The following is a 16,001-nucleotide window of genomic DNA, read 5'->3' as shown; positions in this document are numbered from 1 at the left end:
AGTGTCTGTTAAGGTCGGACGAAAAGTTACTATTGCAAGTGTCAGTTGGCTTGTTTGCAAAATCGTGGTTGGTTGTTTTATGTTAGTTAATTAGTGAAATTGTGCAGTAAAGATGTTTTTACTGGTATTTTTTACCAAAAGAGTCTTAGTTTTATCTAATTTAGTCTTAATTAAGTTAATCAAGTTAAGGCACAAAGGAGCTGTTTAATGTGTTAGCATTAATTTGTTAAAATAAACTGTAAACCGTATTTGCGGATCTTTTTTAACGATTATAATATTACAGAAGTCACCTACGATCATTCTTCTTGCTCATTATTACGTTTTTTTTGTGTGTCAGTAATAATACGACCTGCATCTAAACTTCCACCTATGTTAATATTTCACAGGCTAACCACTTATACGACCATTAAACAATAATTTTTATCATTAAAAGTCAAAACACATTTTACTGACTGAAAAAGTTTGCAACAAATCTTTCAAAGTAATTGGCTTTAACTCAATATCTGGTTAAACATGGCTGAATTGGGCGTGAATAATTACCAAGACCCGAGTTTTACTAAGCAGGACCCCGGGTACAACAATGGTGACGGTCAATATGGTCCCACTGAACCAGAGCCGCGGTCCCGAGATGATAAACGTGATCGTGACCGAGATCGCGGAAGTTCGGGTAGACACCGAGATCGTAAACGGAGCCGTGACCGCGATCGTAAGAAGAGGAGCAGAAGTCGGAGCAGAGGAAGAAGGTAATTATCATTTGATTTAAACTTAACGACTTTATTTATTTGAATTAAATCATTATTCTTTATTTTTTAATTTGAATTACATCAAGGTAAGCATTTAAACTAAAGGTAAGTAGGGTTCAATCTTTGCTGAAATTATTAAATCTCATTTTCTTTTAATTGTTTTTTTTTAATGACAGGTCTTTTTATTCTAAATTAAAATAATATAGATCTCATTAATATTGTATCTGCGTGTCAAAAACCTTGCTTTACTTCTACTTTTATAGCTGGCTAGTCGCTTTTAATGTTATACCTTACTCATATCACTCAATCCATTGTTTTAATTTTGCAGCTGACCCTTTTTCCCCAAAACAGGCACCGGTCAAAAAGCAGAGAGCGTAAACGAAGATCAAGAAGTCGAGAACGCCCCGAGAAGAAACCAAAAAAAGCTTACAAATATTGGGACGTGCCACCAGTTGGTTACGAACATGTCACACCACTACAATACAAAGCAATGCAGGCAGCGGGTCAAATTCCATTGATGGCAACTTCTCAAACTATGGGGAGCATTACAGCAGAAGCAACGCTCCAGGTTTGAATCAATTTCTTATGCTTATATAGTTAGCAGTTGTTGGTAATTAACAAATCCAAAATTGGGCAAACTCCATTTGTAGCAGTTTCTTATGGTTGTAGCTAGTGCTCAGTAGTGGAGAAACCCTAAATTACTGTGGCAGAAAAACAATTTATATCATTACTTTTGTGCTTTGATTACATTCAGTATTTACCATTATTCTGCACCTCGAGGGTGGCCTTACATTAGTTATGTACAATGGCAGAGCCACAGAGGGCTAATAAATTATTCCGAAAACAGCTTTGATTACACCATTTAAATAGGTGGACCAGGTCCAGTTAGTGTGGCCAATAAATAATAAGGGAAATGCAGAAAAATCTTTAATATCAAATTGAAAAATGAAACCATAGATATGACTAAATTTAAATCCCATTTAAGAATATGACAAGGTGAGTGAATTATTCTCAGGTTCCTGTGGCTGGAAGTCAAATGACACGACAAGCACGTCGTCTTTACGTTGGCAACATCCCCTTCGGTGTCACTGAAGACGCTATGATGGATTTCTTCAACAACCAGATGCAGATCGCCGGTCTTGCACAAGCACCCGGTCAACCAATTCTCGCAGTGCAGATTAATCTGGATAAAAATTTCGCTTTTCTCGAGTTCAGGTCAGTTGACGAGACTACACAGGCCTTGGCGTTCGATGGAATCAACTTCATGAACCAATCACTGAAGATCCGTCGCCCAAGTGATTACAAACCACTGCCAGGATCCTTGGAGCAACCTGCTATTCATCTACCTGGTGTGATATCTACTGTAGTCCAAGATTCTCAGCACAAGATGTTTATTGGAGGTTTGCCGAATTATCTTAACGACGATCAAGTGAAGGAGCTGTTGACATCCTTTGGGCCGCTACGTGCATTTAACTTGGTCAAGGACAGTGCTACTGCTCTATCTAAAGGGTATGCTTTCGCCGAGTTTGCAGATTATTCCTTGACTGACCAAGCTATTGCCGGCCTTAATGGAATGCAACTTGGGGACAAGAAATTGATTGTGCAACGTGCAAGCATCGGTGCAAAGAATAATCCACATGGAGCAATTATGGCACCAGTTACACTACAGGTTAGGTTTATTTTCCCAATTGTCTGGTTGTCTAGTATAAATTCATGCAAATTCATATAACTTGGACTAGCTCACTAGGTTAGAAAAATCTTTCAGAAGACTTAACTTTTAAGGAAATAAAATTAATGCTTGCCATTTTCGCGATAGATTCCCGGCATGGCTCACGCGACAGGTGCAGGCCCCGCAACAACCGTGTTGTGTTTGATGAACATGGTTCTTCCGGAGGAGTTGACAGATGACGAGGAATATGAGGAGATCATGGAAGATGTAAAAGATGAGTGCGGAAAACTTGGATCTGTAAGTGAAAAACATATAGGTTCAATTTATAATTTATTTTTAATGGGAAAGCTATACTATACATTCAAATTAGTGGTGTAATGTCCAAAAATAGACTGGTTTTAACAAGTTCTTGTTTTGCCAATATATTTATTGTATTCTATATGGATTAGGTCCTATACTGAGGCACCCCAGAGAGCCCTTTGCTTTGGCCAAGAATTAACCCATAAATAACGCTCTTCTTGCCTGTAGGCGTTTTTACCTTTTTTAATTGTTTAATAAAACAACATTTTTTAGGTTGTCAGTCTTGAGATTCCGCGCCCCGGGCCTGGATTAACAGAAGCTGACGGCGTTGGTAAAATTTATGTTGAGTTTGCAAACCATCTCGACACGCAGAAGGCAGCACAAGCTCTTTCTGGTAGAAAGTTCTCCAACAGAGTTGTGGTGACTTCGTTCTTCGATCCAGAGCGTTATCACCACCGTCAGTTTAGTTAGAGACGAAAGTAAACAATACTGGAGCAATTTTCTGTTGAATGGACCTAATTTCGGTTGTACAGCCAACTTATCCATTGACGATTTTTATTTCAGTTGTCGGAAACTGCCATTTTGAAAAACTTATTAGAATGTCAAAAAAAAATCGTGAATTGCAACTTTTGGTTAAATAGGCCTAAATTTTTTAATGGTTTTGTAAGTAATTCAAATTGGGCTGTGAAGTTGCAACGCGATATAACATTAATGTCTGTGTTTCTTGAAATTAGTTTTTAAGCACGAGATGATTTTATGCTGTAGTGGAGAATATCAGTAATTCAACTTTCACTCTTGTAATAAATTTGGTCCCTTTGTTATTTCAAGGTAAATAAAAACAAACGAAACAATCTTTGCCAGGTAACTAAAGCTTGACCGACCACTAAACTATGACCACAAATATATTTCTTAACCGCAGCCATGGACAAGACATTGATGAAAAATTGGTGAGACTTGATGTCAGTCAAAATTCAAAAAATATTTCAATGAATAAAACCATGATACTGGGAGACATAAAACCTTGCCTACAAGTCTTCCCGAAAAACACAAAAAAATATACCCCATGCTTGCAGAGCAAATAGATGCACCATTTACATCTGTGGTTGCGATACGAATAAGAAGATTTTGCCCCTGACCAATAAACTTAGGTGTGTCCCCTGCTCCCTACTATTTTTTCTAATAATGTTTGGTCATAAGCGTGTTCATGTCGCTTTGGGTGGCAGAAAAAACATACGACGTCCACAAGATGTTTTTGCCAAACTGCCATAAAATGTTGCCACAATATATTGAAAAGATGAACTAAAATATTCATATAATAATTGTTGACATGTCGAATGTTTCACCTTAACGGACATTGCACCAACCCAGTAGTCACTAATTAGTTATAGCACACTGGGTGGCGAGGTAATGGACCAATCGTGGCATACATCTTATGTCTCATGGTGTGGCACGTTGCAGAGCCTCACTCATGTAAATGGAATAAAACATATTTTCAAAATAAACTTTTTAAATAAAGAATCTTATTGTTTGTAACCATGTAAAGGTTTTGCTGCTCTGGTAATTGAAATATTTAAAGAAATTCTTGTTTAGTTAAAATGACAATATTTCATTGCAAGCGCGGTGTAGTTGTATTAGGTGGGATTAAAAGGGGCAGATTGCCATGTACATTTCGCTCTTTGTGGAATTCAATAATTGTATATTAAGACACAAACAGCTAGTATTCTGTGAAAAAGGAAGCAAGAAGCCAATTAAAAGAAAGAACAAAAATCTTAAAGCAGAGGTAGAGGTGTGCAATCAAAGACCATAAAAAGTCAAATAAAATTAATCAAAATTCACATCTTTTCATCTCATGTAGTTTATGTATGACTACAGGTTGCACACCTCTGGGAAAAACGCCTTTAAAATCTCACTGTGGTAAAACAATAAGGGAAAAGTGTCATAAATTATATATACTTTATAGAATTTTCTGCTGATTGAAACAGTTAAATAACATCATTGTAAACTGTTAACTAGAATTATTTGAAATAGAGCATGTACTTTGCTTATTGAAGGTATGGGCACACACGGTATAAACAAGCAAAGGAATGAATCCAGAATTATTTCAACACGATTGTCAAAGGGATGAAAAATTAAATTGATTTAAAACAAAAGACATTAATATGCATCTGTGACATCATAATCACCACTTGCACCTCCAGTTTTCCTCAGTAACTTGATGTCAGAAATCCAATTATCTTTCCCAAGTGCTTTACACATGTCATATACTGTAAGTGCTGCAATGGACACTCCAGTTAAAGCCTCCATTTCAACTCCAGTTCGATCATTTGTTGCAACAGAAGCCTTAATTTCAACAGTGTTGTCATTTTCATTTAAAATCAAATCAAGAGCAATCTTGGACAATGCAATATCATGACACAACGGAATAAGGCGTGAACACTGCTTAGCACCCATAATTCCTGCAATTTTTGCTACAGATAAAACATCGCCTTTTTTAACCAAGTTCTTCTTTACAGCATGGAATACAACATCGTTGAGATGAACTTTACCAACGGCAACAGCTTGTCTGGTCGTTACTTCTTTAGATGAGACATCCACCATAGAAGCTTTGCCCGTTCCATCCACGTGTGTAAGTTGGTTGTCTCTTGCATCACAGCTCGTTGAATAATTGCGAGTTTGAGCGGTAAAAGTTTGGGAGGTTTGATCATGTAAAGGTGCAGTGAATAAATGTTGTTGTTGAGCATAGAAAGAATGGCTTGCAGTTGGGCACAGCGAGTAATTATCATTTACATCTTCTGACATTGTAGCAACATGTACGTAGCTCATAACATCAATGTTACTTTGCGGGGAATTAGAACTTTCCATAAAAGATTGTCTCGTCAAATAAATTACAAATGGAAACTTTACAAAGTTGGAACTGGCAGGGAAAGAATCTAAAAAAGAAATTAAAAGATAGGTAAGTTAAAATCATTTAAAGTAATGGTTCAATTCTGCACTAAATCAGACAGCCAGCCTTGCCATTGGTTCTTCAACAAAGTTATCTAAAAAGATATTTTAAAAAACGCTGCAACTTGCCCACTTTTTTGTCTGTTACTAAAAAATATTTACCCAAAACTATTCTGCTACCGTTGTGACCAGGCTTAATGTTGCTGTTTTTGTGAAAAAGTATTGTTTACAAAAAGAGCAATTTTCAATGGATAAATAGTTGTATAACTGTTTTTCGTATTCGGAAAAATGGTATTATTTAATATTAAAAAATATAAATTAGTTAAAAACTGCTTAAGCAAATTTATTTCTAAAAAACTTTACATTAGAAGTAAAATAATTTAGAAAAAAACAACATTTTGTCAAAGATTTCTTGCATATTAAAAACTATTGACCTAACCAACCAGAATGCTGCAGAGGAAGTCACCCACCAATCAGAATCATCGGTCGGTTCTTCATTTTGGCAAGGTTGAACATTCCTGCATTGAAAAGTAATTGAATTTTCAGGATACTCATTTTATTTCACCCCAAAATAAACACACCGACAAAAGTGACAAATATAGCTAGATGTGTTCCTACGAATCAAATCTAATTTATGGTTCTAATGTTTGCATAAATGCAATATATAAATTGCCCGGGTAGGCCTGCCCCTATGTTACTCCATGTTTGATACCAAGGTGTTATACTTGGGTAAGACACTTAGCAACAGTTCCTTTAACCTAGTGGTCACTAATTAGTTGTCCAAATTATCAGCCATACATAAAAAAAAAAAAATCCCCCCAAAAATTAATCACCCACAAAATAACATACATGGTAACTCGTACGCTGGCACGAGGTGTTAAACCCGTGTGATAACGACTGTCATTTTCCGGCCTTGCGGGGATAAAGTAAGTTACATTTATTCATTCATTTACCACCAAAGCTACATATGAGTTAATTCCTAAGCGTGTATTAAACAAAACACTATCAAAATATAAAGTTACATTCCAAATCCACCAGCTTCACCAACCTGCATGTTGCTTCTTCTTCCTCTTAACGGCCGCCCCAATAACCTCAAGCAACTCCTCGTCACTTTTCTGGGATCGTATTTCATCTCGCAACGAAACTTCACTGTTGCCAAACAAACAAACCTGCATTATGATGTCATAATTAGTTGTATGACCACACACTGTGGTAACCGATATCTCCCCAAGCATAAAACCTCGCCCATATAGATTAGAATAGATAGTAAACAGTGCTAAGGCGGGCACAAACTTAGTGATAGGGAACGTTGCCTCCAACTCTATTAACCTAACAATAGGCAGTAAAAACAGACATTAAGTACACAAATTACACCACTGTACATGATTTTAATTTGCATCACTGCTTATTATAAGAAACTTGTTTTGCAACACATTACCAACTGTAAAAAAAACTTAGGAAACACTGCTAACTGAAAAAAGTATGATGTGCAACACTGCAACCATCAATTCTAACAACTTTGTTGCAATATCTAACAAAAGTGACAGCAACTCTGTGACACAATCCAATTATAACAACATGGCTTTTAAATCCGAATTTGCATATAATAAATACTGTTTAGTCTTTAGCTTATATGTAAAATGTATTAGGTGCAACCTGCCATAATTTAAAACTAAGTGATATGGATTTTAAACTTTCTAATACTGACTTTTGTTTGCTGTTAATAAAAGTCTCTACGTTAGATTATTTAGAGTCTTACCGACAATTTTGTTTTTTATCTAATATTTTACAACCCTTTATTGGTTGTCAGTCTTTTATTGTGTTTTTTTATCAGTCAAGCCAACCAAAACACATTATCGAAAAATTTTACAAAACAACAAAAAAACACAAAATCTTTTCTTGTATTGTAAAGTTTGTGAAACAGGAAATAAAATTAAAAGTTGTAAAAGTTATTTGTCGAGAAACTGCGGTATCGCAAAACCCACATTTCTTATCTCATGAACAACCTGGCAATAATCTTAAACCAATTCTCCTTTTCAACCATCACCACCTCAGGATACACACAATCACAAGTTTCGCAATTTTGATTTAAAGCATTATATCTGTGGAACCACACTAACCCACAAAATCTTACAGACATCGGTATATTTAATGCAAAAGGGGTAGCATGAAGAAGTTACAAAATTAAGCATGAAGAAGTTACAAGTAAAATTGTGTCAAAAACTAAGACAAGAACTTTTTTTAGCTGTTTAAAAATTGAGTTTAAAACATTCCAAACATTAACAATACTGTGTGGGACTCTATTAAAAATGTGACAAAAAATATTAAAATTAAAAAAAACAGCCAAATTGTCAAGAAAGGAAACAGACATTAAAAATGCTTAAAAATATTCACATGAAATAAAAAGTCGAATACTTCGGTAAGAATTTTTTCATGGTGTCACACTAATAAATAAAACTTCTAAAAATACTAGAATGACGTGTGGAGATAAAACACCGAAAATAAAAAAGGTTAACTGAGTTTAAACTCAGAAGCAACGCAAGGAAATTAAATATCGAGTAAACACCAGACATGTAACTTGTGGTATATACAATCTCTTATCTGCATTACCAAAACTACTGTCAAATTTTAAGCTGCCTAAAACAGAATATACTGGTCTGCCTGAGGTTAAATAAATAAACGCAAAGTGATCGAAATCTAACAGTAAGTTGCAGGTTGCAAAAAGATCCTGAATTGTAGAAAATATTTGATTTGCCATTTTGTTAATAAAATTAATTGTTTTATGTGCGTAAGTCACTTTTTCTCAATTTTTTGCATTTTTGTGTTTTCCGAGTATAAGTATAATTAAACTAAAAAAGGATTGTAAACTCAATTAGGACTCTAGCAAGGGTAACAGAGCCTACAGTCAAAGTAAGACACAAATACACTGGCGTCGATTTATATGGTGCAGGGTATGCAGGCCTACTCTGAGAATTTTGCAGGGGTTGCAGGAACCCCTGGATTTTCCAATTATAAAAGCAAGTTAATTCTAAAACCTTCTTAAATATATATATTTAACTTTATCAAACAATTACTTTATGGTAGTTACACAACACCTTCATTCTCCCAACGCATAAACTAGCTATTTTTGTACCCTGCACGGTTACCTATAACGGCTGCGTGTTACGTCAGACAAGCGTTTACGTCACATTGAAAATCGCAAAATCGCCGATTGTTACAGTAAACATTCTATTTGTGTGTGAGAATGTAATGTTTTCTAGTCAATTTCTACGTTTTAAATTTCGTCTAACGTCTACTTCCAAAGCTGCTTTTTTCCAGAAAGCAATTCGAATTAAACTTAAAACACGCGAACCAGGAGAAAATTAAACTATAGGAAAAGGTGTTCTTTTTTTAAGACGCGCACATGTCATGAATGGCCTTCCTATTAGTTGCTATAAAATAAATGTAATTTGCCTGTTAAACTTGCGAAAATAAACTACCTAAATCGGGTCGGTCACTGCTTTATATTAGCATATGATATTTCCCTCAGCCAAGCAGCATGTTTGTTACGAAATAGTAAGGATTCACGCGTGGATTCATTACGACACAATGGCAATTCACACGTCGATTATTGCAACACAATAACAATTCACACGTTTATTATTTAGCCTACATGTGAAACATTATTTTCGCTCGCAAACGGCAATGCTGCTTTGATTGGTGATAGGCGAACACAGCTTTGATCGTGTGTTGTGGAACATGATTGACGCATGTTTGATTAATTTAGTTTGTTTCCTTGAGTTTTGATAAAATGATATTTTTAAACTTCATTGCGCCCGTCAACCAACATAAAAATGTGTTTAATTGTGATGCGAACAACTTTTATGTTGCGCAATTACGAGTTTTAAAGTCAAATGTTGCATTATAAACAATATTGTGACGCAGAGAATTAACGTTAGATATTGCGCAATGCTGCACCTGTCAGTTGAATAATGTTACGTCATACGCGGTATTGTGATGTGCTCCATTATCGTAATGGGTGACGGTGCGTCTGTATAATCAACGCATTGGCAATTATATGTTAATATTTCATGTCATATTGTAAGTTTTTTAAACACTTAACCACAAGTGACTGCCAGGCTTACATCTTATCCTTTCCATTAAATGCCGCACACGTTATATGCGTGATTTTACGTGTTTTACATATACCTACTTTCAGCTAACATGGTATAATGTCGCAACCCTTACGTTTTTATAAAATCGACGCCACTGCACAAATATACATAAAAAAATTGGGAAGTAATTTGTAGCCTGTACTGTCAAAGTGTTAAATAACCTTTTATATTTTTGCCGGTTAAAATAAAAACATCCCTGCCTCCCTTGCATTTTAAAAAGTTTGGTGCCTGCGTGAAATATTATCCAGAGGTGGTGCATTTTCCTAATTGGAACATTTGTTGGTGTGTGTATGTGGAGAAAAAACACCAAAAGACATTGTAGCAATTCAAACATTCCAACATATGTTTACATACACAGATCCACAGACCCACCTTTAAATTGCCATCTGCAGTAATTCGAACACGATTGCAAGTCCCACAGAAATGATCCGACATCGAGGTAATGAATCCAAACTTTCCCGCATGGCCCTCTACTCTGTACCCCTGCAATGTGAGAAACATGTATGTTTTATTCTATATTGGTCAGGTACCGCAGAGTGGCACACTATGGGCCGCAGGACTTGGGGAACGATTGGCCCAACCTCACAAATATGTGTACTAATTAAGTTACAATTACTCTTCTGTTATGCTCTGTTTGTTATAATATATAAACGCAAAAAATACACGATTTTATAAATGGTTGTTTAGTTTCTATTTTTATCTTACTTCCCACTTAAGTGGGTGGTAAGCTTCCGTTTCGCATGTTTCCCACACTTAGTAAGTGTCTATTTAATCAGATCTATCATTTCATGAAATAATGACCACTTTTATGAAGCGACAATTTCATTTAAAAAGTTCACACGCAATGTTGTCAGTCATAAATATAAGTTACTTGTCGGCATAAGTGGTTAAAGCTTGGTTAAACCAATCACACCAGGTGTATAATAACCAACTATACAAGAGGCCACTTCAGTACATTAAAGTGGGCTAATTATATTGAGCTGAACTTTGTTAAACAGTGGTTCCCAACATTTTAACGTTTCCTAAATTTTTAGGAACATTTTTGGCAACAAAACAAAAATGTTATTAAAATGATAATTATTATCATAAGTCATATTTCCAGTAAAATTGTTTTCTACTGAACAGATAAGGAGTCAATTAAATTTAATTAAAGTTTAACAGCCTTTATTTGAAGTTTAAGAGCACAACACCAGCAGTGCGCTACCCACTGTTTGTGAAACTATAAAAATGTTAACAAAGGCAACACTGTATGCATAAGAGTTGTAAGGGACCTATGTTTGCAGACGGGCAAATTTAAAAGAGCTATGCGGCAGGCGCATCATATTCATTGGTAATGCAAGGTTTGCAATAAATGAAAATTATTAATAAAAGTATGCATTAAGAAAATAACATGGTTCAGTTTACAATTTACTTTGTTAAATGCTTTTTTTATGTGTTGAATAATAAAAAAATAAACAAGTTTCGCATGTGAGGTAAATGCAAACATAGTTGTTTGTAATGCGAATGGTGTTTAGAACTGCCAAGCAGAGGTTGCATTTGGAAAACAACAAATATAATATGTGGCTTTTTGGAAACCATTTCCCAAGTTCATGGTGGAATTAGCCTTATGTGACATTTGCCTGGCCTTCGTTTTTAAGAAATTTGTGGTTTTTGTTTTCGATATATCATGACATGGCATAAGGTGTGTCGTAGATTACTAGTAGTAGTAACGCTACACCATGTGGGACCATTTCACAAAATGGCAGATACATCAACTAACATTACTTCTATAGTCTACTCTAAAGTGTATAGTCCTAAAGAAAAGGTTTTAAAATTATGAAAACAAGTATAAAATGGCATAATATATAAACAGGTTTAATTGCACAGAAAGCATTTAACTCTGTACCTTACTGGTACTGATTAGGAGTTAATTTTATACTTTACCACGAAATAGCTGCACGCATCGTGCTCAGATTAAAGTTGTTACATTTGTTTTGTAAACAAACTATTGTGGTGGATGAGATTGGTATTAACTTTTTCAAGCACAACTGAATATTTCAACTACAGTGATAAAACCAAAGTACCTTAGATGTATGGTTGGGGTCATCTTCCAAGCGATGTAAAACTGGAAACTGACTTTGTATTGTTTTTAGCATACTTTTGGTATGACACCATTTTATTTTCGTTCCATTTGTTTCCTGGATAAAAGTTTTTGATAATGGTATTTTTCCAAAAAAGTAGAAAAAACAGACACTTTTTATACACTGGTGTTATCACATACTCGTACAATTACAATGCAAGTTCCTAAACAATAACATATGGTGATATAGACAGTAGTCATATGGCAAAGGTCAAAGCATACGACTCCACACTAAACACTAATTAGCATGTGTCCTTGTGTAAGAAACTTATGGCAATTGCTTGAAACCAGTAGTTACTATAAGTTGCCTAAACTGTCATCTCTACAAAAACAATGATCAACAAGTTACACACATTATAAATCGTACGCAGTAATATGCCAAATCTGGCTAAATTCCAGGGGGGGTCCCCTCTGACAAAAACCTAACCCAATATAAAATAGAAAGCATGCAATACCAAAGGGTACGAACACAATCCCACTTACCATCAAATGGCATGTACTCGATGAATCTCACATCTACTGGGATGTCTCTAGTGAGTTCCACAAAGTCACAAATCTCATCTTCATTCATCCCGTTCATCACAACACAGTTAATCTGCAATAAAAGTAGGGTTGCACATTACAGAATTTCGAATCCATGAGATTCGAATCCTTTTGTATTCGAATCTAATTACGGGATTCGGTATTCTGTTTAATGACGTCATTACACGTCATCTCATATACTATATTAACAATTTTTGAAACTTATTAATTTTGAAAAAAAATATTTCTGTGTTTGTGGGACTTTCGAGAGTAAACGTTTCGTAACGTCTTTTAATAGCCTGCTATATGTTTCATGACGCAAAAACTACCCAATAGTACAATTTTTGATCATTTTACAAGTCAAGATCCAAACAAGGCTGTTATGAAAGGGTCAATAAACTGACTTTTGTGGGTAAAATTTTTTTTTCCTATAAATATAAAAAGATTCGAAATTCTAGATTCGGAATTCTAGATTCGAATTAAAGTATTCTAGGATATCCTAGAATACCTAATTATTCTGTAATGTGCATCCCTAAATAAAAGTTGGTTTAAATTATCCTGTTTAACTTTTTTTCACAGACATAGGTCAGATAGGTGACACAATTTTAATTTTAGCAATAGCTTTGGTGACATTCGATTGGTAAAATGCAGTTACACTTATATTTGTCAAACATATGAAACTTTGTTGTTTAATTCAGCAAACACACTATACTTTGGCTCTGTTAGTTTGTATAGACGCATAATCGACGGATAAAAAACTGTTTTAGTTGTTAAACTGGGTAAAACAAACATATAATGTCATGTCTGGTTTAAAAGTTGGAGAGACATGTCACCCTAGGACCCCCTGATGTTACGACTATGCTCAAAACTTTTCTAACAATTTTAAACCCGCAAAACACATTTTATGTTGAAAAAATATCATTGAAAACAAAAATCAATATAATCTTTAGGGCTAATCTTTATTGATGGTTTTGTTTAAGCTAAAACAAAACAAAGCATTTCAATTCTCACACAATAATAAGTAAGAAGAAATATATTATTATTTACTGCGTTGGGATTTTAATTAAAGACCGTTAGTTTTTAACAATCTTGTTTTAAATACTTTGTTGCATTTTTAAAAATATTTATTGGTTATTTTTTGGTCCAATTTCAGAGTCTAATTTATTCAGTTTGGGAAAAAATTGTGCATTTTTCGTAGAAAATGGACATAATATTATGACAGCTAGTTTTAATCTGCTTTGACACCAAACATGACATTTATTATTTGAGGATTTATAAAACACAACTTAGAGAATTTAAGAGAAATTTTGGAACTGGTTTAAAAAAGTAGGTTACAGCGATGAGTCCGTGACACATCTTTAAAATTTCTCAATACTTTAAAATGTCACGAGATCAAATTTCTTGAGATATAAGAAGTCCGTGAGACCTTAACTTGTAAACAGGTCGCACATTGCGGGAAAATTGGTTTTTGAGAAGTTGGGCCAAAGTAATATGCCAAGCTCGTAAAGTAACATCGAAAGTTTAGGACGAACAATCGGTTTGAGCGCCTCAGGCTATTCAATTTGCGATGGTTAAACTCAAATGCAAAAAACCTTTAAGTTAACTGATAGGACTGCATGCAACTTGCAAGGCGTTTTCACTATTAGTAATACACAGTTCTGCGAAAAATTGCAGCAAAGTAAACGCTACTGCAGCGCAAACAACATTGAGGGACATGGGAGCTAGTAATATGATCACACCACACACCAGATACCACAAGTGTTTCTGAGAAGACAGATTAGATGCGGTTTAATGGAAAGACGTCACAGAAATCAGATAATCTTACGGCTTCTTAAACAAACAAGGGTGTTGGTAAAATATAATGCAACCCAGATTAAAATTAGGTGAAGTTTTTAAATATTTGATGAAGTACGATCATAGTTTTCTCCATAAAATATTGTAAAGATATGACTTGTGTAAGAATGCTTATTACAGAATTAGGTATTCAAGAATGATCTAGAATACTTTACGAAACTATAATTTTAAACATTTTTTTATTTTTAATATAAAACTAATGTTACCAACATAAACCAATTGCTGCTTTTACATGCTTGGCAATTCTGAAGTACACATGATTTAAACGGATTAAAACACAAAATTCCAGGATAGGCCTGCCACCCCAGGTTCGGCGCCTTAAATTTTTATCATATTTTTATTCAAAATTAAAAAAGATACCAGAAATGTACATACCCTTGAAATAGGGATGATAATTGTAATATCATCTGTTATAGCAACCTGCTTTAAAACAAGCATCGCCAAGTTTATGACAATGCATTCAATAAAGTTCCCTATGTTTGACAACTATGAGTCTAACTACATTTTTAACGTTGGTTTAAATTTTGTTAGAAAATAAAAAAGTTAAGCATGTGCCTACCAACTGAACAACAAACATACCTTCACTGTTGGTATGCCAATATCAATTGCATCCATTATCCCATCCATAACTCTTTGCCATCCCCTTCTGCGTGTGATTAGTTCAAATCGAACAGGGTTTAAAGTATCCAGGCTCACATTTAAAGAGTCCAACCCCCCCTTCTTCAAAAGTGGCAACTTTCGTTTCAATGTCGTTCCATTGGTTGTGATTCCAATGCTTTCCAACCCAGGGATGTTCGGGTCATTGCTTTTTAATTTGTTCAGTTCACCTTCGTGTATAAATAAAGAAATATATTAAAACTGGTTATAGTCAAAGGCATGGCATAATTGAAATTTACACCCATAATTGTCAAACCTAATTGATTAATATAGAATGTGCCAATTAACCAAGTTTTTGAACGTCAAAGCATTAAATTAAAATATGCATTTCAAAAAACTTATAAAGACTTGTAAATATTAAATAGCATAAGTGCTCCACAAAAGACTTTAGTAGCCTACAGTCCTAGACTATGTAAACAAAAATAACCAAGCAACAAACCTATGATCTCTGCTATGTCACGCCGTACCAGAGGTTCTCCTCCTGTTAGTCGTATCTTGGTAACACCTTCCTTCACAAAAAGTTGGGCAAGCTTCAAGATTTCTTCTGTGGTTAGCAAATTATCTGTAGGGGTCAGTTCAATTCCTTCCTCTGGCATGCAGTATGTGCCTGTTATATGTGTTGAAATATTAAAAGTGGGCGTCATAAAAACACGATAAGGAACGATACATTGATGAAGACAGTAGCCTAGTTTGGTGCACAAAAAGCAACTACAATGACATTAATAGGCGCCTGTTTGTTATATGTGCACATATATCAACATGGCAATAATTAGGTAAACTTAGTTAACATGAATTTATGGCACACTTTTTATCAAGTAGTTTCTGACTCTTTTATAAACTGCTGCCGATTTCTTTCTCTTTTTTGGTTTCATTGATTTGATCTACACTTAAATCATAAATGTAATATAAAAATAAAAAATTGCAGCCACTTAATAACCATTAATCAATATCAAAAACAAATACTCCTTAGTATATTATATAATATATATATATAAAATACTTGTCCGGCGCCGTGGCGTAGTGGTTAGCGCGCCTGCTGT

At 34.7% G+C, this 16,001-nt stretch overlaps 2 protein-coding genes across 2 annotated transcripts in view; one reads left to right on the top strand and one right to left on the bottom strand.

Annotated features, from left to right (window-relative positions):
- Positions 1-58: 58 nt before the first annotated feature.
- On the top strand, positions 59-3,563 carry LOC100175452 (splicing factor U2AF 50 kDa subunit). Its single transcript, XM_002130350.5, has 5 exons — positions 59-743; positions 1,095-1,311; positions 1,759-2,412; positions 2,560-2,709; positions 2,986-3,563. The coding sequence occupies exons 1-5, from the start codon at positions 514-516 to the stop codon at positions 3,181-3,183; spliced, it is 1,449 nt and encodes a 482-aa protein (XP_002130386.1). The 5' UTR covers positions 59-513; the 3' UTR covers positions 3,184-3,563.
- Positions 3,564-4,320: 757 nt separating this feature from the next.
- Positions 4,321-16,001, bottom strand: part of LOC100183279 (GTP 3',8-cyclase, mitochondrial-like) — a 12,828-nt gene continuing 1,147 nt past the window's right edge. Inside the window, 9 exon segments of the mRNA XM_009861809.3 lie at positions 4,321-5,642; positions 6,126-6,173; positions 6,704-6,824; positions 10,182-10,292; positions 11,873-11,950; positions 11,952-11,986; positions 12,412-12,523; positions 14,884-15,131; positions 15,401-15,568. Coding sequence (XP_009860111.2) covers positions 4,867-5,642; positions 6,126-6,173; positions 6,704-6,824; positions 10,182-10,292; positions 11,873-11,950; positions 11,952-11,986; positions 12,412-12,523; positions 14,884-15,131; positions 15,401-15,568 — 1,697 coding nt within the window. The 3' untranslated portion in view covers positions 4,321-4,866.

This window comes from Ciona intestinalis, chromosome 11 (assembly GCF_000224145.3).
Source record: "Ciona intestinalis chromosome 11, KH, whole genome shotgun sequence".
NCBI classification, from domain to species: Eukaryota; Metazoa; Chordata; class Ascidiacea; order Phlebobranchia; family Cionidae; genus Ciona; species Ciona intestinalis.
Note: the sequence above shows the minus strand (reverse complement) of the source record. Positions and strands in the feature narration are given on the sequence as shown.